Below are 27,670 nucleotides of genomic sequence, written 5' to 3'. Positions count from 1 at the left end.
TTAAAAGTAACAGAGTTGCACAAATGGACCTTACTCTGATTGCTTCAGTAGATCAGGATTATGTACTTTAGGACAAGGATTGTGGATCAATGTTACAAATATCACTGAGAAGTACAGTTAATTGAAAAGCATACTTGTATGGGTTTAAAAGCAATTTTAATGTTTCTTTTGAAACATTATGAATTTTCATATTAGAAGACTTGTGGTTTATCTCATGTTTCGGTTATAAACATACTCATGTTGTGATTAACCCTCTCTCTTCGTTGCTGCATGTATAGAATTTAGAGCAAGCAGTTTTTCCCCTGCGACACAAGCTACCTTTATAGTACATAAACTACTCTGAAAGATCAAGATAAGATCACAGCTTTTTACATGGCTGACAAATTATTCTGTTTTTTGACGCCACAAATGAAATCTCATAGTGACTTATATTCCTGGGATCCATACTACTGCCACTTTTAGAAAATGGACTATTGTGGTGTCTGTCTGTTTGTTACAGGAAGAAAGGATATAGAGCACAATTTAGTGTTTTTACTAATGTTTATGTAGAGGACTATAATTTTAGTCTACCTATATTTATTGCTGACTTTTTTGATTAACTAGCTATTTAAGTTGCAGTAATGGAAAACCATGATTTTAATTCTGTTGTCCGATTTTCATTTCTGCTTCCATTTTGTGGAGATTATATTCATACTTTCTACATATACTGTTCAGTGAGCAATAGTAGCACTTGGATTAATTGTTTTGGGAGTCCACATTTTCCTGGAATGTTTACAATCTGCAGACAGTGGTAGTTTTGTCTTTGGTTTTGTTTTTGGTTCAATTTGGTTGTAGAACTCTTTCTTATTTTTTCTGGGTTCAGACTATTTTAGAGACAAACTATGGAGTTCTGTTGATAAAATAATTTGTTAATCTTTCAACAGATTTTATGCCATGGAAAATTGATTTTCCATTTTTCATTCCACTTTAAAAAATCTTTCAAAAGCAATATTTTGCTCCTTTTTAAACATATTATATTATCCATTAAAAATAATTGAGAGTGCTATTATTTATGTTTTTGTACAGGTTTAAAAAACGAATGCTGATAGAACAACTAGAGAACTTCTTGGATGAAATTCATCGAAGAGCTAATCAGATCAACCACATTAATAGCAATTAAAAGAAAATAGAGTGCGGCCTCTTATTTCACTGTCTTCTCCAAATACAAAGTAAATACAAGACTGTTGTGATCTTGCATTCATTTTTTGACATGCATTGTTGGCTATTTGAAATACTAAGAGCAAGACTCCAGATCCTTTTTCCATCATTTTACAGTGACCTTTTCTTCATTTTGGTTTATTTTTGTAATGTGAAAAGTATCACTCTAAAAAAAATTTTTATTTAACAAACTAAAAATATTCCTTCAAATCTCTTGCTTGTCATTGACTCTTGCGTGTCAATTTCCCTCAGGTTCTATTTTCTTAAACCAACCTTTAAAAGTGTCACCTCTGTTAAGGTTGAACTTTGCCAAAAAAAAAAATTAAAAATAAGTTACTTTGTAATTTTTGGGGAAAAAAAAGCACATACATTAAACTAGGTAATGTTTTGTATATACAGTTATTTTGGATATATTATTGTAAGTTGTACAAATGTATTTTGAAGAATATTTAAGAAAAGCACTTTTGTTATTCCATCAATAAATGCTCTATTTTACTCTTGTGTGGTTTAGGAAATAATGACATTTAAAGTAATCACTCAAGAAACATCTAAAGACAATGGAATTTTAAAGGCCTTGCTTTTTAGCATTGGAAAAGTACACACTTAATGATCATATTTGTTAATGATCATATTTGTTAAATCTACCTGTAATTACTTGTTACATAACACAAGTCTGCATTGTCTTTTTACCATGTTTGTAGTTTTTGTTGGCCAAGCCAACATACTCCCATTTCTAGGTAATGGGAGTGACTGTCTGGCAGACAGACAGACACTTTAAAAGCTACTCAGAAAGCAGACCACTTTGGACATTATTGGTTTTCTTATTTCCCTTCATCCCTGTTTTCTTTCTCAGTAGAATTGTCAGTGGCACCAAGTGGGGGCTGTTAGGGAGTGGTTATGCTTGGGGTGTACTGCATACTCTGAATTGCCTAACCTTTTGCAATCTGATGCCATGCTTACAAAAGCCCATGATTTAGAGGCTCTGAGGGGATCTCCTTCTTCTGCTCTGCTATGCTCACACTGAACTCTCCATTTTATTTAGAAATGAAACGAAAAGGAAACACATAAGATGACTTGTCCCGTTTTGCATTCTCTGTGAGTTAAACAGAATAAGGAAAATTGACTCTTCGCTTTTTGCCTCAGTCCAGTGTGACTTCATGTGTCATTACTGTGGAAGCAGTCTCTGATTCATTCATGCTTCATAGATTGCTGCTGTACCTTTTAGTGGATTAGAGATGCCCAATAGAAAAAAAAGTTAAAAAAGATTTAAACTGAGAGAGCAAAATAAATGTATAAAATTAAAATATTTTAAGCCCATAATATTTGAAAATCACAAAACTTATCTTTTGCATTTTATCAAAACTTTAAGTTGCAAGAATATAGAAAATACAGGAAAATGAAGCTCTTTTATGAAGAAAAGCATAGATAAAAGGAGACAGCATGCTTGAGATCTTCTGATTCAGTCAAGGGGACTTGAAACTCTCCCAGTACTGAGGATAAGCCCTGTCAAGAAAAAGAAGCATTTAATCTGAACATTATGTAGTATTTTCATAAGCAATTCTTTCAAGCTTTTTTGCCTCTACTGAATACCTTTAAGTAAAATTAGCTACCACTCAGCGGATTAGGAATTGTTAAGGAAGTTGCCTGCAGTAAGCATTGCAAAATTCAACATGAACTATACAAAATCCAGAATATGTCTGTCCTCAAATTATATTTAGTTAGATCTTGAGATTAATAGAAAGACTTAGAAGTCACTCATTTAAAATTCATATTTAGCAATAATATCTAGGAAAGAGAATCGCTGTATTCTAATAGTTAGCAGTTTTTTTTTTATTTAAGTTATTTCCGTCTCACAGGTTGCACGAAGTGTAATAATCCTTTAGATCCCTAGCAGGTTGTGCATTTTTCAGAAAGAACTTTTAAGGGGGTTGGACAGTAGCAGTCTGTTCTGTCTTCTTCTTCTTCTTTTTTTTTTTTTTGTCCTTTATCTCTCAGCCACAATGCTCTTTCCATCCTCATCTCCGATCCTAGTTCTACAATTTGAATTCATCATAATGACAGTTTAACATCCCTTTTTTGTTTAAGTTTTTTACATTTTGTAAAACTGCAAGCATATTAGTTTGTGTAATACTTACTGTAGAATTCTTGTCAGCAAAGAGGCAAGTAATTATATATGGGGAGAGTATCATGTCTTTTTTAAACTCTTCATATCACTGAAAATGACCTTAGACTGCGCAAGTGATATTCTCTAAAATTTTAGTCTTCAGGGTTATTAGTTGCTCCTTATCAGTATATTTGTTTGGAGTTGTGAATGACAGAGTTTCATTTTTAATAACCATCACCAGCAGAAAAACCACTTTGTTGCCTTGTGTGTGTGATGTGGGCAAATGCCTCCCAGAAAAAGAAATAAATTCACTAAGATTATGCTTATATTTGCAATGGCTTATGGTACCGGTTTTAGATTAACATTTCATTTTCATTGTAATAACTAAGACAGTTCTGAAAGTCACACCATTGATTTTTGTGGTGTGTCCTTTCCTACTTGCAGGATTTAACATCATTTTTATGTAGTTAAGTTCCAAAAACAATCTTTCTCTTTTAACCATCATCAACCTTTATTGGCTGTCAACTTTTGGCAGTGGCTTTTATGTTCAAGTTTAGTCCTGCATCCATTATTTCTTGAGAGAGTAAAACCTGTCATTATTTTCATCTTTCATTTTTTTGACATGTATTCTTTCTAAGAGAGGGCTCGGCTGCCTGTTCTGAGTGACAAATGGCATTTTCATCTAATCACTATGGGGTTGGGATGATCATGAAATACTGGGAAGATATTTTCTGTTGATGGACTTTTTCTCCTCTAAATAATCCCCAAAACAAGTTATTTTCTAGTGAATGATTATAATCATCCTTTTTGTCACAAAAATGTTCCTTTGATTTCCAGCTCAAGTTACGGCACTAATGATTTTCAGATAAAATGATGTAGACAGTATTTCCTTAACAATTTGTGTAAAACTCTGCGTAATTTTCATTATTCTAACATTTGACATTTTTTTTGCTCTCCATAAATAAAAGTAATACCTGATGTTTAGTTAAAGTAGATCCACCTTTGCTTGATTTTATTAGTCTTGTTCCATCCTATTTGTTTAGAATTGCCAACAGCTCTTTACTGAGAATCTCTGCCTTCTAGGCTAATAAGGTATTGTTAGAGTGGGAGGAGGAACTAATGTAAAGATGTTACATTAAGCTTAACTGACACCTTAAGTGGCACCTCGTGTCTCATGCCACACCATCTCTGAATTAGCATAACATTTGCATATGGGACTTAAAAGTAGTAGTAGGGCAAATATTAGAGTTTCGAGAAAAATCAACTGAAGAACAGTGTAAAAAAGCCTGTTGTGTTGACTGAAATACTAGAGTTGCTGTGTCCCAGGGAGACAACTACTACTTGAGTGGCCTGAAGAAACTCTTACAACAGAGAAAAGAAGGCAAGATTCAGGATTTATTCTACTTAAATGATTTCCCTAAGTATTTCCAGAAATAGAAGCTTATTGAAGTTTTTTTTTTTTTTCCAAGTCTACATAAACTACATATGAGCCAAGGGAATGAGAAAGCAAAAAACAAAACATAACCTCATGGAGAATAATAGTTTGTGTTCATGAAATGTTCTCCTTTCTCAGAGTACAGGGCACAGTGACTGGGAAGCATGGCAACAGCTAGAAGGATCACTTGTTTCAGGCAATAATGGACAAAAGAGCCCTTGTTGCTAGATGGATGCTAATCAATGTTTATTTGAATCCTGTCAAAAATATTATAATACCTGTTTTGGGTTCTCGCAGGAAAAAGATGAATGGCCGATCTGCCTTAAAAATAGGAATTCGAGACCTTTTCAGTAATAGCAAAGCTGCAGAAAAGAAAGAAAATTCTCATTTTACTTTCTATTTACTTGCAGCAAAATCATATAAAGTCAGTTGTATATCCCTTAGTTTTGAGGAAATTAAAGCATCCTAATGACACTTCATCGTTTACTGATATGATGGGGAGAGGTACAAATAGGATCATTGAAAAAGAAAAATAACAACCAAACCTCTCAACCATTTTCAAAATATACCGTGGAATGTATTCCTTTTGCAGGGCAATGTGCAGAACTACTATTCTTTGTGTGATGATCAAAATGGAATTCTCTTTCATCACTTTTCAAAAGAGTTTTTTTGCTTTTTTTAAAAATGCTGTGCCATCTCTGGACTTGGAGTTTTAAAAGGAATGGTTTAGAAGTGTCAAGATTCAACTGTCTAAGTTTAACAAAGGCAAATATGAGCAAGCAGTGTATTGGGAATTGCTTTCCCCTATGGAGAGCATACCTGTGGCTGCAGAGGCTTTGGTGCCTTCCTCTAAAACCGCAATCTTGGCCTTGTGGATCGCTTCAGAAACATAAAAGCCATCTTGGCCTACCTCCAGGAAATGATAAAAATGTGAATTGCTCATTTGCATTTTCTGGATGTTCTTGGTGAAAGCATTTGAATACATTGTAAGAACATATTAAATAATATTTGATGCTACTTACTGTGCAGCCAAAGAGATGAGATACTTGGAAAATTCTCATGTTGCAGTATTTTATGTAACTCAACTGAAATTTGTTAAATTTACCAAATTAAATTTACCAAATCTGCCCCCCAATTGATAGTCAAAGAATTTTCAGAAATTATTTCTACTTTATGCTATAAGCTGATATTTCTAAAACTTTAAGTAGTCATAAAAATCACAAGATTTGTGTTTAAAAAAAACGGCAAATTCTGTAACCAGGAATCATTTGCAGGAAGCTTCTAAGATAACTTTTTCTGAGTGTCTAAACTTCAGTTAAAAGAAGCTAAGTTAACTGTAAGGTGGAGAAAGGTCGACAGAGATTTTGGCTGTCCTGATTCATTCCCTCAGTTGTGTGCAAACAGGGGCCAGGCCAAAGTCAGGAGCCAGGGACCTTACAGGTCCTCAACATGGGCAGCATGAGTCCAAACACTAGGTTATTTTCTGCTTTCTAGGGGTACATCAGCAGGAAGTGGGATTGGAAGCAGGAGAGTTGAGTCTTCAACTAGCACTCTATAAGAGATGCTGGTGTCACAGACAGTGGCTTAACCCAAGACACTGTAACACTGACTCCTTTAGACTGCGTTAAAACTAGAATGACATACATGTATGTTTATATGTATGTATTTGTTTGAAAGGCAGTTACAGAGAGACACAGGGAGAGAGAGAATTTCACTTGCTGGTTCCCTCTCCAAATGGCCACAATAGCTAGGACCGGGCCAGGCTCAAGATGGAAGCCAGGAGATTAATCCTCATCTTCCATATGTATGTAGCAACCCGAGGAGTTGGGTCGTTTTCTGCTGCTTTCCCAGGCGTTTCAGCAGACAAGTAGGTCTGAAGTGGAGCAGTTGAGACTATGGCCTGCTAGGACTGCAGAGGGCAGCTTTACTTGCTGTTTCCACAATACCAGCCCCTAGACTGCATCTTGGGAATTTTTCAGTGACAAAGTCATAAGTGTGTATTACAGGTTTTAGAGGCATTCTATGTATTAAAAATGTCTGATGTTGCATGACTGCATTCTGTACTAAGGCCCAACAGTTATGCAGTGAACTTGCCTCATGAACTACAATTTGGGAAGAAATGGAGACGTTCAAACTGCAGTTGTTGTGTGTGCTAACAGTGTCAAAGATAACATAAGCGAGTGAGCATGAGTGTTATCTTAAAAGGGACTGACAAATTTGTAATATAACCAACATTTTAAGGAAGCCTCCACAGCTCAAATGATTCTCAATGACACGATAAAGAATGAAAGTAAGACTCTTGGGAACTAACTCGAAGGACTTTAGCGACTGTCCAGTTCAATCCTTTCATTTTCAGAGTGAGCCATTAAGTCATTTGAGACCACACACCTGACAGGAAGCAGTGTGCAGGTTTTGTTAACCAGCCCATTTCCCACCCACCCCTGCAACACTCCATCTAGCACTACCACCTTTCAGAGAGTGTTTTCTAGGTACTCTCATAATGCTCCCAGAAGGAGAGCCAGGGCTCGGGTATGAAAGTAACCATGTACATGTATTTTGAAAGAACTCTGTTTTGTCTTAGATTAATATTTAAGCAGGTTTTCATTTGTCATGTACATATAATGAATGTCATGAGAGAATAAAGCCAATTTAGAGAATGTGCAGCAAAGATACAGGGTTTTGTGAACTGCCTCTATTTTGAAAGGAATAATTATTTTCAAACATCAATGAAGAGAACAAGCAAGGGGCAATGGAAGGAGGAGAAAAACTCAAGGAACACTTCACTTTGAAGCATTTGTCCTAAAAATCAGTAGAGGGTCTGGTTGTTTCCACAGTTCATTCCAACCCCCAACCCTGCAGGATCTTTAAGAAAATAAACCAAATTCTCTTTCATGAAACAGTCTCTCTGACTAGGTCATTGAGCAAGCTGAAATGTAGTACAAAAATTTAAAACTTGATGGGTAAAACGTGATTTTTTGGTAGTCTTGAGTTTTTACAGCTTTGGAACGTAGTTACTCTCTAGTTGGTATCTGAACGTTAAATAAATGTTGGTGAAATGAGCAGAGGTTCTTCACTGTGAAAGTCCATCATAGCTGAGTGTATGTTAACCTAGGAACCTTGGCACAGAGTGAGAAATGGGACCGATTGGCATGGTGACGAGTAACATTTATGTTGGCACAGTGATCAGCCAAGCCCATGGCTTGTCATGTCCCTAGAATCAGCATCTCTTCAATGTCATCTCTGCTAAGAGTTGTCATTTTAGAAAACCAGCATGTGTATAAAAATTTGAAGGAGATGCTTGTGAATTTGTTTTTCCTTTGATCTATTATTACAGACCTCTGTTGGCCTTGCAGCTGTTGTAATATGAGGTAGCTATAAAATCCACCTAGAAGTTAAGGAAAAAGTGGTTTTCCTGGCCTTTTTCTCATCTGAAGTGGCAGTTGCTTGCACCATTGAACATCAGACTACCTGTTTTCTAAAAATTTGTTCTCAAAAAATCATTTAGAAATGCTATTCTGCAAAAAGGGTTGCATGAGTAGTTAAATGTGGTAGAGATGTGAGGCAAACAATATTGTGCTCATGTTTTTAATAGTGGACTTCTCAAAGCTGCTATTTAGCTTTCTGGTATATCTCCACAAGAGGGGTCACACATGTAGCATTTAACCATGAAGCAATCCTGGCCATCTTTTGGCTCCAAATGTTCTGGATTATCATTCTGAGCCTTTTGGAAACTAGTGCATCATGAACTCATTTGCTCCTATGTGACGTTTTAATGTCCCCAGCAGAGAGGTGCCTAGCTTCCTGCTCTCCTGGCCTATTCTGTATTCTTCATAGCACCCCCCAGAGGCATTTGCCTTCCGTTTTGACACATAGCTCCTAGTACATTGCCCAAGTACTTCTTCACCTAGCTGACAGTATATGTGTGTATGTATGCTCAGTAAATGTTGGATGACTCAATAATAGACATTTCCCACTCTGTCCATTTGTTTCTTTTCCCCCAAAAAAGTAACTTCCCTAATATTCTTTAACTTGATGATCCTTATAAGGAAGTGTTGGTTGGCATCTGGGGAACTATGAGGTTGCAGCAAACAGGTTTTCGGCAAGTCTCAATCAAATGAGTATCTCGGTGCCGCCTTTTCCCCTTGCTAGTGGAGAACATCCTTCATACCCTCCAGAGTATTTAGTCTTCAAAACCCGGCATTATGTAGATGAAGGAGTCTCAAAGCATAAGTCAGTACCTCTACATTTCGTTCTCAAGTTCTCATAAAACTAGATAAATACTATCATTTGTTGATTCTTTCATCTTTGCAATTTGCTAGTTGCAGTTACTGGCTTTAAACTTACTTCTAGTTTCTCATTCTCATCTCCTTGTCACTCAGTTGCTAAGAGTTGGAAGGTGTGTTTGTGTCACATAGCACCCAGGGCAGGATATAATAAGTGCTGGGAGGAATCTGGGATGGCCTTTGAAATTGGTTGGTTTCTAGTTGATTAATTAGTTTCTCCCCTAACCCATTCCTTCCTCTTTTCTGTAGTAGCTCTGGCTAGACAAATATTTGATGTGGCATTAGTTTACTTAGGTACTCAAATGAACAACTCAGTGGTTTGCTCATTTAAATTCATAGTAAGAGACAGCTTATTATTCTTGCTGAGCCAAGATTATAAACTGATTTTCCACTTATGAAAGCAAAGAACAAGATAGTTTCATCAGTGTTTGGAGTTGGGACACAAGAAGTATGGCTTGTACTATAGATGGCATAGATGTGTATTAAAACCCAGTGATCCTGAAGGAGGGGGACCCTTCTGCAGGAACAACTGCCTGGTACCTTCCATATGAAGAGATGCTGGAATGAACAGCATCAAGCCTAACCGGAGGTTTGGGGGACAGGAGGATGCACCCTGAGCCAATTGGATGTAAAATAAAACAAAATAAATAAGATATAAAATAAATTAAATTAAATAGTTATAATACTAAGAAGAAACAGAGTTTTCTAATAGGAAAGCAGAACTTGTTTAAATGATTCTGGAACCAAGTGGAAAGCAAGGGAGAAATGTCCCGTGTGGTTATGGGCTTTCATCAAGTGAGCAAACTACCTAGCCACTTCTTGTTAAAGAAAGAGAAGCCAGCATTTTTGTTTTTTATGACTTACTTTCTGGTCAGCATGTTGATTCTGCACTATCTGTTGCATTTTTGCAATTAAGATGTTGGGAGTCCCCATTTTAGCAATGAGGATACTTTGTCTCGTCAATATTCAGTGGCCTTGTCTCTAAAAATGAGTCATAAGCTCACTGGGGCATAGAAGTGGCCAAGTCTTTTAATTATGTTCAAAGAAGAGCACTGGAAAGCAATACTTCAGCTGGCAAATTTTCTGTAAAAGTTTGGATATTAAGTACTTTAGCCATTGCTTGGCATATGGTGTTTACCCCATCTACTCAATTCTGACATAGCAGGAAAGTAGATATATAAAAAGTTGCAGTGGCTATTTCAGTAAGACTCAGAAAAAAAAGTATTGGGCCATCATTTGATGCTTTAGAGATATAAAACTTCATGGGAGAAAGCCAGGAACTGGCATGTTTTGTCCTTAAGAAACACAAATGCAAGCTTCACATTCGGCCCATGGTAAGTGCTTGATAATTATTAAATAAGCCAGGTTTATGGGTCTGTGTTTTCACTGGTTTGAACAAATATAAGTAGACTTGGGTTGCATTAGGAAAAAAAGAGATTAGGTGTTTTAAAAAGGTACTTGTAAAACTAGGTTGTTTCTTAGATCCTACCTGGGGAGAGGGAGGTATCTTAGAAGTCATTCTAAATAATGGAGCTGTCTTTGAAAGCAGTCCTGTTTGAGAATGTATGATTGATGACATTTTAAGACTTATGTATTTCTAGGATATACAAGGAAAGAAATTTAAGAGTTCTGAAGGAAGACTCAAGCTACCATGACTAACTGAATATAGTGGTGTGGAGAAAAAGGTCAAAAATGACTCTGAAATTTTGTACCAGGATAATCAAAAGAGGACTAGAACTGCCGTCAACAACAGGAATGCCGTAACCAATCTCTGGGACCACAAGAAGCTGTGACTGATTTTGCACATTGTTAGCGATACAAGACACTTAAGTTCTCCCTCTTTTGTTCTTTTTTGCCCTCTCACCTTTTAACTTCAGTATCCTTCCTTTCTCTGCAGTTTCAGATTATTCCTGTGCCACCCAGGAAAACAATGAGTCATTCTACCAAGTCAGTATCATTTATTGGGAATCCCATTGTATGTCAAACATTGTCTTGGGCAGTATGCTTACCCTTAACTATTGCTTTGTTTGTCCCTTAGCATATTCAGAAAATGAGTAAAGAGATGGTAGATTTAGAAAATTATTTCTAAAATATTATTTGAGAAGATAAGCACAGCTTGGGATGTCCACATTCCACTTTGTAGTGCTTGAGTTCAAGCCCTGGTTTCACTTTGACTTCCAGCTTTCTGCTAATGCACACCCTCAGAGGCTGCAGCTGATGCCTCGGGTGTTTGGGTCCCTGCCACCCCTGTGGGAGGTAGGGATCGAGCTCCTGACTTATGGTTTTGGCCTGGCCCAGACCCAGCTGTTGTGGGCATTTGGGAAGTGACCCTGTGGCTACAGGATATTTAACTGCTCTTTCTTCCTGTCAAATTAAATGAAAATAAAGAAATAATTTTAAAATATATTTAGAAGATGACATAGAGAACTCCCATCAATTGGTTCACTCCTTAAATACCAGGCTGGGCTAAAGTTTGAAGCCAGGAACTCAACTCAGATCTCCCATCTAGATGGGTAGGAACTCAATTACTTGAGCCATTACTGCTGTGTCCCGGGGTCTGTGTTAACAAGAAGCTGGACTTTGGAGTCAGTGCTGGATGATGAGCCCAGGTATTCCAATGAGAGTCTGGTCTCTTAACCTCCAGGCCTGCTAGGTCTACTATTAAAGATCCATCCTCTTGTGCTTGAGTTCATCAATAATTCTGCCAGGTAGTGTGGTCACATCTAAAGCCCAAGTCAAGACTTTTTTTTGTGGATCAAATTCTCATATATATCTGCAATGACTTATAGAGGAGGATTCAGAGTAAAACTTTACAAAACTTTTTTTGCATTAAGGCAATCTAACATTCAGGGAATTATTTTCAAGCCCATCAGGAAAGGAAATGTCAAGGCCAGTGAACATGCCTGCTACACTGTCCACACAGATTATATGCTCTATGTGGAATAGGATCAAAACGAAGCCTTTGAATTGAGAGTAATTTAACTAGTGGTCTCCTGAGAGGTTTCTGGAACACAGGTTCTACTCCCTGCTTACAGAATCAAATCAGGAGATTAAAATTTTTGGTGCAAAAAAATGTACTATTTCATAATATACATTTTTCCATTTGTTTTGTTTTAAGACCTCTCATGCACGAATTTCAGCATTTTGCTTTTGCACTAAAATAAATTTGTAACTTTGTTTTCTCATGAACCTTTTGAAGTCCCCTTTAATTTGATAGAAGTTCAGATTGAAGGCAAACAGCCCTACTGATTGTAGCATGTCATCTGTGGGCAAAGAGATTCAATAGGGAAGCTGAGTAGAACATTTTAGGGTGAAGAGTATGAGTTATTTGAAGCCAAAAAGTTGGATAACTGAGGGAAACTTTCAGGTTTAACTTACTAAAACAGGTTAGAAGCAGGTCAGGGAGGGAGGTAGAATTGAAAGGTGACTGAAGTTAGCTTGACAGCAAGAGGTCATAAGAAGGGGTTCTGTGGCACCACGTCTCTGGTGCACTCTCATGGCAAATGCAGGGAGGCTGGGTTTACTGTGTCCCATGACCATAGACCTCACAGTGAAGGTGGTCTCCAAAGTTCATACTTGAAATTCTCAAACAACATCTGTCCCTTGGTCTCACAAGCAGTACAGCCTTAGCTAAAGCAAAGCTCTTCATTTTATTATACATTGTTATTTCTGACTATTTACCACCGAAGGCTGTAGAGACCAGGAAAAACCATTAATCAAGTATGATAAAAAAAACTGCTCTAAATAATACCAAACAACGAAACTAAACAAAAAACCAACAACAAATTTTGGAAGAATGATTATTACCTGAAATTCCTTTCAAGTTAGCTTTGAGTGGATCAAAAACATCGGTGACTCCCCAAGAATTTAAAATGCCTTTTAGGTCGAACTGATTTTGAATTCTAAATCTAAAAAGGCAAGAAAAAATCATCAACTTCCATTTAAAATTATAATCAATACTTCCACACACACTGGGATGAAGTCCAAAGTCCCTCCCTTGGAAGTCCAGGGTCAGCAGATTCGTTTCTAGCTTTGTCTCCCATCGGTGTTTCCCAGCAGCCCTCCCTACTGACCTAACTGGCCACAGCCAGCTTTATCCCATCTCTGCACCTCGGCTCCCACTGTTCATGCCAGGTCTCTCCCACTCCCCTAGATTGGCTTTGCATGACTATTCATTCTTCAGTTTTTACCCCCTCCTCTTATCTCCAGCTGCTTTGTGATCTTCAGTTCTCTTTTTAATTTTCATTTATTTTCACCTTATTTGAAAGGCAGAGAACCAGAAAGAGAAAAAGAGATCTTTGATCTGCTGGTTCACTCCCCAGATGTGTGCAACAGCTGAAGCTGGGCCAGGCTGAAGGCAGAAACCCAGAACCCAATCTGAGTCTCCCACATGGGTGGCAGGGACTCAACTACTTGCGCCATCACCTGCAACCTCCCAGTATGTGCATCAGATGCTTGTGGAATTTGGGATGTGGGATATGGCAGGGTCTTACAGCAGAGCCAGATACTGCCACCCTACCTTTGGTTCTTAAAGCCCTAGGAGCAGTTCTATGATATATGAAACATTCTGCTTCCATTTCTATTCTTACAGTTACTTGAGAAGCTGTCCCAGTTCATTTGTATTTCTTAGACTAATTAGTAAGTGCTTATAATAGTCACTATGATAAGGACTTCATTTGGATTATTTCATTTAATCTTCATATAACGATAGTATTACTGTCCTCCTCTTTAGATGGGAAAATTGAAGCTTAAAGAGTTTAAGAAACTTGGTAGCCTAATGAGTACGTGGTGAATCTCAACTCAAAGCAAGGCTGTGTGGGAGCAGAATCCATGCTTTGATCGTCTGTGCTTTGCCACCCCTTGTTTTTGTGTTCCATCTCACACATGGGAGGTGCAGAAAGAAGCAGTTGAGTAATTGACAATAAATAGGATGTCTCATTTAATGTTTGCATCAGATAAAACATGTTCTCATGCTTGCTGTGTTCACTCTGTGCTTTGATACACAGCACAGAAAGAATGCAACTGAAGGCCTTCCCAGTAACCAGTGCATCAACTTTATATCATGTCCCTTAGGCAGCTAACAAATCACTGTAGAAGGATCCTTTAAAAGGACTACTGCTGTTGTTTTGCTTTGGAAATAAAAACTTTGAAAATGGAATTTAGATGACCTTTTCACCTAAACCATGTAGAATTTAAAGCACAAGGCCATTTACTATCATAGATCTTTTTTTTTTTTATCAAAGATCTTCCTGACTCTATAAGATAAAGTGACCAATATTTTAAATAAGAGAACCAAACTTTCATAAAAGTGCATTTCTTTAAACTAGTTTCCAAAAACAGTTTCTGCTTTATCCAGGTATGCTGACTTGTCTCAAAAAAAATTTTTTGGACCACTTTTGACATTTTTTTGAAGTATTGAAAACATTCTTTCTGAAAACACAAGATGCTGAAACATAGTGGTTAAGAGCATGACCTTGCACACCTACTGTCAGGGTTTGATTCTTGGCTCAGAATCAGGCTCTGTCTAGTTAAAGAACTGATTATTAATTCACTTCTGGCAAATTAATCTACTTCTCTTTGCCTTCATGTCCTTATTAGTGAAATGTGAATATTAGTGGTGGTTGCTTGTGGGTTGTGGAGATCAAATAAAATCACCTTTAGAAAGTGCACTAAAAACCGCTGTGTTCAGCCTGTGCATGGTTATTGCTTCTCAACAACACAGAGAAAGAATTGAGGACTGTTTGAAAGTAAGGATCATGGTTAGGACATGTAATCAAACTGTAATACCACTTCTGGTAAACTGAGAAAAGCAGTAAAAGTGAGGTATAAGTAAAAAAGATTAGTGATTTATTGCATATCTAGGAAGAGCAGATCCAGGAGAAATGCCACAAAATTAGCTTGAGTTTCAGCAAAACAAAGCAAAACAATAAATTACCCTTCACCAACATCGGACAAGGATACCATGAGAAAACTACAGAAAAAATTAATACAGACATTCAATCTTCAACAAAATACTCCCAAATTGAATCGAGCTCCATATAAATCCCATCATGACCAAGTGGGACTTACTCTCAGTGGGCTCAACATGGGAAAAGTATTTATATAATACACAATAATAGCAAAATAAAGAAGCCTCAGAATCATCTCAATAGATGCAGAAAAAGCTTTTGACAAAATATAGAATCGTTTCATGCTATAAATCACACAACAAATGTGAAGTGGCAGTACCTTCCTCAATTTTATGAAAGGCATCTATAGAAGACCCGAGAGCTGACATACTTTATGGTGAGAGACAGAAAGCCTCCTTTTAGATCAGGAACAAGATAAGGATGTGCACTCTGACCACTTCTATTTCATCTTATACTGGAGGCTCAGAAGGGACATTACATTAGAAAAAGAAATAGAAAGTGTCCACATAGGAAAGAAAGAAGAAAACCCTTCCCTGTTCATTGGACATGGTCCAATCAATAGAAAATCCAAATAATCTGCAGGAAACCTGTTGGAGCTCATAAGTGTTTCAAGGTGGCGTGATACAAGATCAAGATTAAAAAACCAGTTGTGTCTATGTACAATCAATGGAAAATTTAAAAATGAAATGGAGAAAGCAATTGCATATGCAATAGCATCAAAAGAATAATATACTTAGAAATCAATGTATCAAAACAGATGTAAGACTTGTATACTGAATGCTACACACTGGTTGAGAAAGCAAAGATCTAAATGAAAAGACAGACGTCACAGGTTCATAACTTGAAACATTTCATATTGATAGAAGGCAGTACTTTCCACTTTAATCTGGATTTTACACAATCTCTGTATAAACCCTATTTACTTTTTGGCAGAAGTTGATAGATTGATTCTAAAACTCATATGGAAATGCAAGCATCCCAGAATAACTACAACAGTTTTATAGATCTCCTGCTTCCTGATTTCTGGACTTAACAAAAATGACAATAAGCAAAACTGCACATACTGGCAAAAGTTTATAAATTTTTGCCTACGGTGAAATTGAGAATCCAAAAATAACATCTTCTATTTATGGGTAATTGAGTTTGACAAGGAAGCCAAGAAAATTCAGTGGAAGAAATAATTACAAACAATGTTAAGGCAAATGGACTGTCACTAGAATAGTGTATAAATTAATTCAAAATGGATTAAATGACCTAAATATGGACCTAAAAAATGGACCTAAAAGTTTTTCTTTAAAAAAAATTGACACATATCTTTGTGGCCTTGGCTAGGTAATAGTTTTTTAGATATGACATCAAAAGCACAAGAAACAATTAAAAATTAAATGAACTTTATCAAAATTAAAGTTTATGTTTCACGGACAGCATCAAGAAGGAGAAGAGAAGCTCACAAAATTGGACAAATATTTCATAATCATACATCTGATAAGGGACTAGTATTCAGAAAAAGTAACTGAACTGTTGCAACAACGAAAACACAAACCAATTTAAAAATGAACAATGAATTTGAATAGATACCTTTCAAGAAAAATATCAATGACCAACAAGCACACGAAAAGATGTTCCGCATGATTGGTCATTAGGAAAATGAAAGGGAAACCCATGAGATACCACAATGAGATCATTCACTAGGATGCCTGTAGTGAAAAAGATGGGCAGTAATACAGATTGACAAGGATATGGAGAATTAGAACACGCCTGTATTGCTGATGAGAGCATGGAATGGTGCAGCTGCTTGGAAGAATCTGACAGTATGTCAAAATGTAGTGTGCAACATGTAAAATGCGACCCAGTCATTTTATTCCTAGGTATATATATATATATACCCAAGACAAAATTTCTCTCCACATAAGCAAGTATGTAGTGGCCACAAATTAGAAACAAGACTAAAAGTGTCTTGGTATCCAAACTGCAGATTAAGGAATGGAGAAGCCAAGTGGAGTATATTTATACAACGGAATATGACCTAGACATAAAAAGGGAATGAAGGATGAACAATTGAAAATGTTATGCTGAGTGAAAGTAGCCAGACACACACACACAAATCACATGTTGGATGATTTAATTTACTTGCTAGGTCCACAATGGGCAGATCGACAGAAAAGAAGAGAGATTAGAGATTGCCAGAGGCTGGAGGCAGGGGGAAGAGGAGGAACGAGAAGTGATCTGATGGGACTGGGATTTCTCTTTGATGAGACGAAAACATTCTGCAATAATTAGATAGCAATGATCATTTGCCTAACACCATGAATGTAAAAAATATCTTTGAATTGTGTACTTTAAAAGAGTGAATTTTATGGTATATAAATTATATCTTCAATTTTTTTCAAAAAAGGAAACACTCATAGGAAAACATATAGAACACACACTGATGATTAGTAATTAACAGAAGGAATAGCAAAATGGCTGTGGATACCTAAGATGTAGCAGATTTTTAAACACATATATCATAATTTAATATTGGGAAAGAATTCACGCTCAGCTTCCTATGAGATGGACCTAATAATTGAGTATGATATTCATTGAATACATATTTGACATTATTAGTCTATCTTGTGGGATTTTACATGATTGCAGATATAAATGACCCTTAACACTCAGTCTTGATTTTCCTCATTATTGCTTTCATATGTTAAGTATCCAATGAAGATTAATAGTCCCAACGCTTGGTGACATACCCCACCTAATGTCACACAATTCTTGCATTGCCTCCCACAGTGTATGCATTTTTTTTTTTTGCTTTCATTAAGTGAAAAATGCGTGCTAATTCTAGAGCAGGTCATGCTGAATGATGAATGGATAATTTGAGGGAGCTAGGGGTAAATTCTTGCTGACTCGGGGCTTACTTTGCTCCAAAGTTTAGAAATAAATCCAGGCCTAAGACAGTTTTTACATCTTCTGTTTATTTTGCTATTAAAACTAGCTTTAAAATAATCCAATTTAGCTTGGTTTGTGAAATAACCTCATTTTTACTTAAAAAAAAAATCTGTTTTCCTTGGACGAGAGGCGTGGCGTCTTAGGGAGACTGTTTTTTTTAGACCAGGATGAAGTCAGGTGTTAACAACAGTGCTGTTACTAACATCCCTGCCTTCTCACTGCTCCCCTATCCTCCCTGTCTTTCAGGAGCATAGACTTCCAGAGGCAGAATCCCAGGAGAGGAGAGGGCTCTGTGTGCTGGGTGCCTCCCAGCAAGTGCTCTGAGTGGAGACGGATGAGATGAGCCGGCTGCTTCCCAAATCCAAAATGACTGGGTAAGCTCCTGCACTCAGCTGTTGTTTCTCTCTTTTGACATCAAAAGCTCTCTTTCTTCCCTCACTGAGCTTCTCTAAAACGCACCCAGAAGAGAACAGCTGCTGCTTGTCTGCACCACAGAGAGCCATTGAAATACCCTGTCTTTGTGCTTGAGTTTGCGTCCAAAAAGATAGTGTTTATCTAATGAGTTAAGTTTGCCTTCTTTCCTGGGCTGTGCTAGATCTTATGTTAGACCTTGCCCATTATGGCTTGATCTCTGTATGTTTTTTGCTCCAGATCATGGACTTATTTTTAACTCCTCGAGGAAATGCTGCCAAGGCCTTTGCTTTGGCTTGCCAAAAGCCCAGGAAGGGCGGGAGGCCTGATCCCTCAGTGAGCAGGTGCTGTGAATTTACACATGGAAAATGAGGCCCTGGGCAATGTTCCTTGCCTAGTGCGTGCTGACAAATTGTGTATACCTTTCCTGTGATTTCAGAGAAACCCATCATGGGAAGAAGCTCAGAGTTTCTTCGGTTGGGTAATGGGTTTTGCTGCTAGATTGCGCTTTGGAATGACAAAATTGAGCATTATCATCTGACTTTCTGGAAATCTGGGTCTGTACCTATTGAAGTTTCTTAAGGGAAGCTTCCCCACTAGGTAGAACAAATGAGAACTTCAGCATAGAGACTTGCAAATGTTTATACCTTAACTCAGCGTCTGTGCAGAAGCTTATTTATATGAGTGTTTGCTCCATGAGATACACCATTTTGCATCTTAATAATCAAATGCTATGAAGATTTGGTCACATTCCTAAAAGGGAAGCTCACTGTGCTTCCTTCCTTGTCCTCGAACTGGCAGAGGCATAAAGCTACCTCAAGGGGCTTGAGGCTATTTCTGTAGCTCAGTGAAGACAGGTCAGTTTGCTTGCCTTGGAAGGCCCTCGGGAGTTAGCTCATTTCAGCCTGAGCCACAGCCACTCGGTAGTAAGTCAGATGGGCTCTCAGCTAACATCTCCTTGGCTGACCCTCTAGGGCTGCATCAGGCATGCCAGCTCATGGTTAATGACAGACCCAGAGCCAAGCCACCTGGCTGTACACTCACGCTGTGCAAACTGCCGGCCATGGAGTGCTCTGAGAGGGGGACCCTGCTGCTCACCTGGGGAGGAACACGTCCATCCTGGCTCTCCTCAGCCTGTTGGTCCATAGCTGGATGGTGCTGGCTGTGAGCTGAGGCTCAATGTGACCCAGAGGAGTGTCCCTGTCACGGGGCAGCACGAGGATCAGGCTGGCGGCATTTCCCAGGTATGGCAGCTCTAGCACCCCTACTGGATGGCCCACAGCATCCTGGAGCTGGCCTGGGGGGTTCAGTGGATCAGAGGTTAGCTCTATCACTGGAATCAGGGGACCCAAATGGTGCCAGTCCCTGTGAAGGGCCCCCCTCCTTTACATTCCTGGGGCAATTAACCAGGCACACACTTACTTGCAGGGAGCCATTTGTGGCAAAGTCTGTGAGATTCCATGATCACCTTTTGTGATTGCAATGCCTAGAATCTCAAAGGTGATCTCTCAGGACCAGGGCAGAGGCCAGCCATGCTAGGCTTGGTGAGATGATGACAGAAGGAGCAGCAACTGGCCTTGTACTATAGGGGCTACCAATCCAATCTAATCTTGGCCAATCACAACCATGCAGGGCCTTGGACTCTTTGTGCTAGATCTGCCTATCTTCCAATGAAAAAGTCTAAATCTAGATGTTACAGATGTCTAAGTTTTTAAGCTACTCCCCCAGCATGTCAAAACATGAGCCCAGTTGAACTTGGCTTGGGACTGATTCTCTCAATACTTGTGATCTGAACAGGTAGGCCTTAAAATGGGCAGTGGGAGATTGAAGGGAAGGGCAGTGACTGGCGGAGGACAAACACAGCCTGTTAGGCAGAGCCTGAGTGCTGAGCAGTGTGATGGGACAGGTGGTTGCAGGGGACAGCAGATACAGATGGCTGACAACAGGGAGACCCAGTGACAGTTGCTGGTGAGTGCAAACTGCAGCCGGGCTCAGGGACAGGGCAGGGAGGATAAGCAATGTGGATGACCTGCTTTTGGGGGGCTGGTGGGAGAGCTTTGTGATGGACTCCAGCTCCGATCCCATTCCTGGGAGGATGGGAAATGGCCAAAGCCCTGGTATTGACCTGCAGTAGAGATTGGCTGGTCATTAAGGTAGAAAATCATTTTCTCTTCACTCTCCCTACTCTATTATTACTCATTTAGTATTCCTTAGGAGGCCACTGTCACTGATAACACACTGTGTCCTCGAAGAAGCTGCTTGCCTGGGCCCAGCCACAATGAGAAAACAGCAAGGAGAAGAGTGATGTTAGTCAGTGCATTCTCAGTTACCTGACAGGTGCTCTTGGGATCATCATCATAGATTCTCATCCCACTTGACCTCAACAAGTAGTTACTGGTTGAATAAATAAATGAATGTATTTACTCATTATGTGCCTTGCATGGAATCAAGACAGGACTACTAGCAGGCCCTTTGAATGTGAGAGTCCCCAAACACTGATTGGCACCTGTCTAGCTTTTTTCTAAGTCAGTCAAAAGGAGCCCCACGAGCTTCAAACTCAGTACACAGAGAGGAAAATGGATAGCAGGGCAGAACTGTGTGGGAGCGACAGGTTCTGTGCCAGCCATGCTGTGCCAGCCCCGCTGGAGCCTGCTGGGTTAGCAGCTGCCAAGCAGGCATTGAAGCACCCCGTCTAAAAAACCTCCAGCCCACTACCTAGATGAGTAACCATCAGAGTGGTCACAGGGAACCATGACTTTTCAGGACCAGGGGACTTTCTGGGGATGCTGGGCCTTTCAGACTCAACTTTTCTCCTTGATAAGTGGATTTTCATTTTTAGGGGGATGCCTCTCCAGGGAGGTGATTTGGTCTGGATGTTTGACTCCACATGGACTGCTTTTTTTTACTAAGTGCAGAGGGTTCAAAGCCAACCATGAACTTGGCTTCTCTTCCTTATCTGCAGCCTCACTGTCCAGCTGTGTGCTCACCCAAGGTCCTTAGCAGAGAGTCCCCTGCCACACTGGGCTTTTCTTCAGCCACCTGCACAGCCCATAGATTGGAACATGTGGAACCTTGTGGAGACTGTGGGAGGAGACAGCTGGTTCCTTGCTCTGGCCCCTGTGCACTGTCCTTCCTTGCACTTTGGGAGGCCCAGTGGGGGAAAATGCTCACCATAGTTGACCTCAGCCATCTGATGCATCATGGGCACCTGGAGGATGCGGCCATTTGCACAGGTGAAAGGCAGGAGCTGTGAGTCTGTGGAGGAGAACGCCTTCTGCCAGGTGCTTTGGAAGGACATGGTGCTCACAATGGTGAGCTGAGCAGATGCGGCACCCATCTGCTCCCAGAGAGAGCTGCCTGGGCCCTCATCTGCAAGTGAGACAGCAACAGGGATGGGCAGGGATAAAAGTGCAGCATGAGTCACATGACCACCATGGGCATGAGGTCAAGGAGTGCAAAGTTCAAATATTCTCCCACATTCTCCATTTTTCTATTTATTCTCTGTGATTATTTAGGGTGTGGGGGTGGACAGCCTACCTGGCTCTGTGGTAGGCTCAACTTTCTATACCTCAGTTTCTCCATTTGTAAAATGAGGGCAAGACCAGTGCCTACGTCCTAGGATTATTGTGAGGGTAATCTGAGGTCTTAAACTTAGCACAGTAAGAAATAAATGATACAACAAAGGTTCATGAGTGTCACTATCCTGGTGACAATTACAGCTATCTACAATGCCTGGGCTCTGCTCCCTGAATCCCCCTACTTGCAGGACATTTAGATGGTTTCTAGGTCTTTTTCTCCTATAAATCTGAGCTAAGCATCTTAGTGCATGTAACGTTTCTGCTCTTGACTGATTTTGTTAATCTAAATTCCCAAGAAGTCACTTTTTAAAATCCTACTTCATTATTCTGTTCCAGGAGGTTAATCGTAGATGAGAGCAGAGTCCAGCGGAACTCCTTGAAGGAGACAGATTGACAGGATAAAGACTGCCAGATGTGCCTAGAGGTAGGCAGCCATGAGGAGCCCACCACTCTCTGTGTGTGCTTGTGTGTCTCTTTGTGTGTGTGTGTGCATGTGTATTTGTACATGGGAAGAGGGGAGCTGGAGGAGGGGCAGAAAGGGGCCAAAAGTCAGCTGTGTGGCTGCTTCAAACAGCATGCCACCCGAGAGGACAAACTTCTGTTGTAAAAGGGAATAGTGTGAGCAAGGCCACCTTGCCTCTGACAGTGATGGGTGATACTCTCTACCGCCCTTGACCTTAGCCTCTAAGAACTAAAGGATGTTCTTTTACCTGAAGTCCGTTTGGAGTCCATGTCCTTCATCTTAGTGGTGGCGCCACTGGGCTCACTGGGGTCAGCTGACTTCAGGCTGCTGTTGGCCCACCCGGACACCTGCTCCACAAAGCAGGGGGACAGTGATGTTCCTGCTTGCACAAAAAGGGTACAGGCCAGCTCCATCTCACTGGTCCGACCGGAGTTGGAGAATGAGGTGTAAATGGCATGCAGTGAATCTCTCATCCTTGGGTCTGTGAAAAGTAAGTTGTGATCCATTGACCAAAAAAAAAAAAAAAAAAAGCACAGTCTCTCTCTGGGGACATCTGGCTTTGTGCTTGTGTGACTTGCATTTCAGCACCCTCACAAAACTCCTGCTTGTCACCTGTTGTCTAGATGTACAGTGAAAAGGAGACAATGCTGATATGTCCCGCTGCAAACTTGTGTAGATCCCACGATCAGTTCAGCAGGCACAGTGACCCAAGTCATTGAGATGTATTTGCTGCTGCTTTTACTTCTGTGCTATTGACTTTTAACAGAACTGGGCCAGGAAGAGGGCCATCTCTGGTGGGTACACATGACTCTCAGAGCTGTCCTGGGACACTCTAAAGCACAGGGATATTCTGTTAACCAGCACACTGACATGTAAATAACCCATTATTGCTCATAATAGTTAAACATGTTTCCTTAACACAAAAACAAAACAAATCAAAATGTACTGCTCAGTGCTTGGCACTTGGCCTAGCAGTTAAAATGCCTGTAAAGATGCCTGCTTCCTACACAGACAATCTGGGTTTAATTTCTGGTTCTGGCTGCAGCCTTGGGTTTCCTACCAAAGCAGACCCAGTGGAGAAGTGTTGATGGCACACTTCATTGAGTCTCTGTTGCCCACGAGGAGATGTGAATTGAATTCTCAGTTCCCAGCTTTGGTCTAACCCACCTGCAGCTGTTACAGGCATTTGAGAAGTGAACCAGTTGTCAATTTCTCTGCTTGTATCCTCCGCCTCTCAATTACATAAATAATAATTAAAGCCTCTATTTAAAATACAGCTTCTGATGAAGAGGAAAGAGTGAAATTGTTTTCCAAGTGTTAGACTTGTTAGTATCCTTGACATTTAGAGATTCTCCCAAAGGCTCCATGGAGGGTCTGCGAGTCCCTTGTTTGATTAGTCAGAGTCCATGAGCTGCTCTGACCAAGGAGAATTGATTGTAGTTGGTATATTTTCTTTGCAGTGTGGTGCCACTTCCATCTCTCATTTTGCCTTGACCTGATTTTTATTAGACTTTTTCTTAAGGCTGAGAAGTCTATCCCTTCTCTCATATTATTTATTCTTCATGACCCAACTCCAAAATCACATCTTCTAGAGGGCCCTCTCCCTGGCCAGTGAAGTAAATCCTTCACTCCCTTGTACCATTTTTTTTTTCTCTGAAAAATGCAGTTCCAGTACTGTGCCAGAGAGCTTCTCCCTGGGCAAGGTTCCTATGAGACCGAGCCACCTGCCTTCGGAGTTTTCCTTATATGTCCTGAGGCTGGGTTGTTGGCACAGCACTGCACTGGCCTATACAGTCAGTGCACTGGGGGAATGGCATGGCTCGGAGTCTAATGTGATGGAGGCACAGCTCCCTGCGTATGAGCACTGCTGTGATCTCCTGGCGGAAAAAAATGAAGTTCAACAAACTGCTTTTGACTTTAGCTGTCCCCGAAGAGAAAAAGCCATTTGTCCCTCGACCAGAAGGATTGTGTGAATTGTTTTGGCAGGGGAAGGAGTGTGGGGAGACAGGAGCAGGAAGCTCACCTGGGGTCTTGCGGTGGACTTGTTGAATGTTAGCCTCTCCTTTCCAGCTCAAGGGCTCATCCTAAAGGATGCTCTTATTGGATGCATCAGCATTAATTCTTGTATTTTCTGACAAATACTAAGTCAGGTAAAGGTCATCTCACTTTTTTATGGCCATCTTAGTATTTTTTAAATTATTAAAAAATTTTTTTTTCCTGGGAAGGGCAAATTGATAGAAAAAAAGTGAGACAGAGAAAAATCTTCCATTTGCTGGTTCACTCCTCAAAGGGCTTCAAGCCTGATCTGCAGCTGGGAACCGGGAGCTTCTTCTGGGTCTCCCTCATGGGTACAGGACTTAAGCCATCTTCTGTTGCTCTCCCAGACCATAAACAGGAAGATGGATCTGAAGTGGAGTGGCCAGGACATGAACCAGTGCCCATATTGGGATACTGGCACAGCAGGTGGAGGCTTAGCTTACTATGCCATGGGCTTGGTCTTAGTGGACACCTTATTCCAAGAGAGAAGAAAAACTGCATCTGTCACAACCTGGAATTGGGAGGTGGCACAGGGGTGAGGCCTTCAGCTAAGGCCCTAAGCGTGGCTTAGGAGAGACTGGCCTCCATTTGAGAGACTCCTTGCTGTGGCTGGCAGACCTGGTCTAAGATCCAGAATCTGTAAGATTAAACTAGTAGATCTGGAACTGGCTAGAAGTCACAGATTTTTAAAGCATCTGGTCAAAAGTATGGGTCCTGAGCCAGACAACTTGGATTTAAGCCCAGTTTTGCCACTTAATAGCTGTGTGACCTGGAGCAAATTGCTTCCACTCTCTGTGCCTGTTTGTTCCTCTACAAAATACAGACAATCAAATGTCATCAGCCTCAATGGGGATTACTATGTTAATTAGCTAATGCTTATCAGGGGCCTCAGGCACTGAGTAATGCCTAGAAAATACTATGAAAGGATGTGAAAAGGAATGGAAATATTGCCCTGAAACTTGAGATTAGAAGGGAACCTTAAAAAATCAAGGGTTGGGCTGGTATAATAGTCTAATGGCTAAATACTTGCCTCACATCTGCCAGGATTCCATGTTGGCTCTGGTTCATGTCCTGGCTGCTCCACTTCCCTTCCAGCTCCCTACTTGTGGCCTGGGAAAGCAAAGGATGGCCCAAAGCCTAGGGACCCTACACCAGCATGGGAGAGGGAGGAGGCTCCTGACTCCTGGTTTTAGATCAGCTCAGCTCCAGATGGTGTGGTCACTTGGGGAGTAGACTAGTGATCTTTCCTTCTCTCTGTAAATCTGCCTTTCCAATAACAATAAATAAATCTTAATATAAATCAAGGGTTACTGGGGTTGGTGTTGTGGTACAGTGAGTTAGACTATGGTCTGTTAAGCCAGATCCCTTCTAGAAGCACCAACCAGTTCACATCTTGGCTGTGTCACTTCTGATCCAGTTCCCTGCTAATGCACCTGAGAAGCTAGCAGAAGGTGGTCCAAGTGCTTGGGTCCCTGGCAGCTATGTGGAAGATCTTGACGGAGTTTCAGACTCCTGCCATTTGGAGAGTGAATCAATAGATAGAAGATCTCTTTCTCTTTTTAACTCTGCCTTTAAAACAAATCTTTTATTATTATTTTTTAAATCAAGGATAATTGCCTTTCCAGAGTCTGAAAGCTGCTATTCTCTTTCCTGCCCAGTTATGTGTCCTGCTGGGTACTGAGCTCCACTCCTCCCAAAATGGTCTGAGCCAGGGGAGCAGTGGGAGTGAGGGGAGCAGGTGCCTTACCATGGACAGTGTATCCCAGGGCCTGTACCAGCTGCTGGGCTGTGTTCCCTTGGGCTCCGAACTGCAGGACTTCCAAGGGCAGGGTCACACCCGCAGGTGAGATGACAAAATTCGATTCGTTTCTACCTGCTGCCACACTCCTGTAGAGGTGAAGTGCGAACTCAGTCTTTAGCATTGTCAGATCTTCATGGAGGCGGCCATTTGTCATGGGAAAGCAGGAGAGGAGGAGGAAGAGGATGATCAGAAGGCACGGCATTGAGACAGGAGGAGCGCCTATAATCTCAAAGGAAAAGATGCAGTGAGGAGAGAGTTCAACCCCACGGAGAGCCAAAGCTCCCAGCTCTGCCTGCAATAGCTGGTATGAGGGGAGCTGTCTGGGTTATGTACCCCCACTAACGCCAACCATGCTACTTTACTGCCTTCTTTTGTGTTAAGCTAGAGACACTGCCTTGGACCTAACGGTGGGTGGGAATCCTGCTTCTCTCACTTATTGGCTGAGGAGCTTTGGGAAGACTGTGGTCAGATCCAAGATAGCTGGTATGATTTAGAGATGATAGCTGAGGTTTACAGAGACTGCTGGCTTAAGAGCAATGGGGCTGCGACTCAAAATCTGGTCTTCCACAGTAGATAAACGACTGAGAGTGCATGCTTGTGAAAAATATTGATATACAAACTAATTGTACCTAGAAGACTAGAGTCCTTAGGACATGCATTATTCTCTTACAAATAATTTGGTAGAGGATGAAATAATACAAAAATACCTCCTGCCACAAAAATGCACCCTCCAAAGAGGAGAGAGCATCCATCAGGCAGAAATTAATGCAAGAGGAGAAAACACTAAAGCCAAAAGGGACACACAGACCATGAACAGCCATTTTCAGCAAGGTTGTCTTGCTATCAGATGTGGAATTGATGTGAGAGAGACCAAGTTCTTCGAAGTCACTTTCTGGAGAAGTTTGTATCTAAGACTCTGGGTTGGCTTTAGATCAAAGTCCAAGATAGAAGATATGTTGATATGTTCTTGTTTCTTTATTTTTTTTTAAACTCTTCCTCCCTACAGCCAAAGACAACACAGTGCAGGGTGACCTTGGCACATCTGGTGTGTGTGTGTGTGTGTGTGTGTGTGTGTGTGTGTGTGTGTGTGTTTAAATAGGTAGCAAGCTCCATCCCAGGATCATTGATGAAAACTTCAATTCCCTGGATTTTTGCTGTTCCTGTAATCATCTACAAGATAACCCTCAGCAACCAGACCATGATGCCACAGGCTCCCAAGGCTCAGGGCTATTCCCTTTGGATCAGGGACTCACTCACCGGTTCCTGGAGCCCACTGTTGTGTCTGCTTGCTCTGGCCTGCTCTTGTGGGTCTCCAGAATGAATGTGTTGCCTTCCTTAAGAAGTGGAACACAATCTGCCCTGAATCACACGTCAGCACAGGGAGGAAGCTGGTGACGGCCGTCTCTGTCGGCGATGTCTCTACCACTCAGTCCAAATTCCTGGAGCCTGGAGGTCCTGCAGAGGCCAGGAGAAGTGGCCCAGCCCTGGGGAGCAGCAAAGCCCAGATCGGGAACA

At 40.6% G+C, this 27,670-nt stretch overlaps 2 protein-coding genes across 7 annotated transcripts in view; one reads left to right on the top strand and one right to left on the bottom strand.

Moving 5' to 3' along the window:
* Window positions 1–27,670, top strand: part of INTS6 (integrator complex subunit 6) — a 142,943-nt gene that overhangs the window by 74,455 nt on the left and 40,818 nt on the right. For 2 of the 6 annotated variants that reach the window (XR_005884945.1, XR_005884947.1), the window contains 3 exons: window positions 1,066–1,208; window positions 18,112–18,239; window positions 22,191–22,278. Coding sequence is in view for 3 of the 6 variants with exons in the window: in XM_040991460.1 (XP_040847394.1) it covers window positions 1,066–1,159 (94 nt within the window). In the remaining 3 variants the exon portion in view is untranslated. Of the gene's footprint in view, window positions 1–1,065; window positions 5,646–18,111; window positions 18,331–22,190; window positions 22,279–27,670 lie in introns of those variants that run through there. The other 4 variants (XM_040991461.1, XM_040991459.1, XR_005884946.1 and 1 more) reach the window with 3 other exon arrangements.
* SERPINE3 (serpin family E member 3) lies at window positions 2,657–26,357 on the bottom strand. The gene is made up of 8 exons (XM_040991462.1): window positions 26,102–26,357; window positions 22,547–22,798; window positions 21,448–21,645; window positions 19,375–19,573; window positions 12,827–12,927; window positions 5,556–5,642; window positions 5,015–5,098; window positions 2,657–2,700 (listed from the first exon to the last, which is right to left on the bottom strand). The coding sequence occupies exons 1-8, from the start codon at window positions 26,355–26,357 to the stop codon at window positions 2,657–2,659; spliced, it is 1,221 nt and encodes a 406-aa protein (XP_040847396.1).

This window comes from Ochotona curzoniae, unplaced genomic scaffold, assembly GCF_017591425.1.
Source record: "Ochotona curzoniae isolate NIBS_2020 unplaced genomic scaffold, NIBS_Ocur_1.0 contig_64, whole genome shotgun sequence".
In the NCBI taxonomy this organism is placed as follows: domain Eukaryota; kingdom Metazoa; phylum Chordata; class Mammalia; order Lagomorpha; family Ochotonidae; genus Ochotona; species Ochotona curzoniae.
This window is presented reverse-complemented; position numbering and strand designations above follow the sequence as displayed.

Bases quoted from the DNA above. Each gene is read 5' to 3' on its own strand.
- SERPINE3 (XM_040991462.1), bottom strand. From the start codon at position 26,357: ATGCCGTGCCTTCTGATCATCCTCTTCCTCCTCCTCTCCTGCTTTCCC. The intron at 19,574-21,447 runs GTGAGCATTTTC...TGAACCCCCCAG, and splicing joins GATGGCTGAGGTCAACTATG to GCCAGCTCCAGGATGCTGTG. The intron at 5,099-5,555 runs GTATGCTCTCCA...TCTTTTCTGCAG, and splicing joins CAAAGCCTCTGCAGCCACAG to CTTTGCTATTACTGAAAAGG.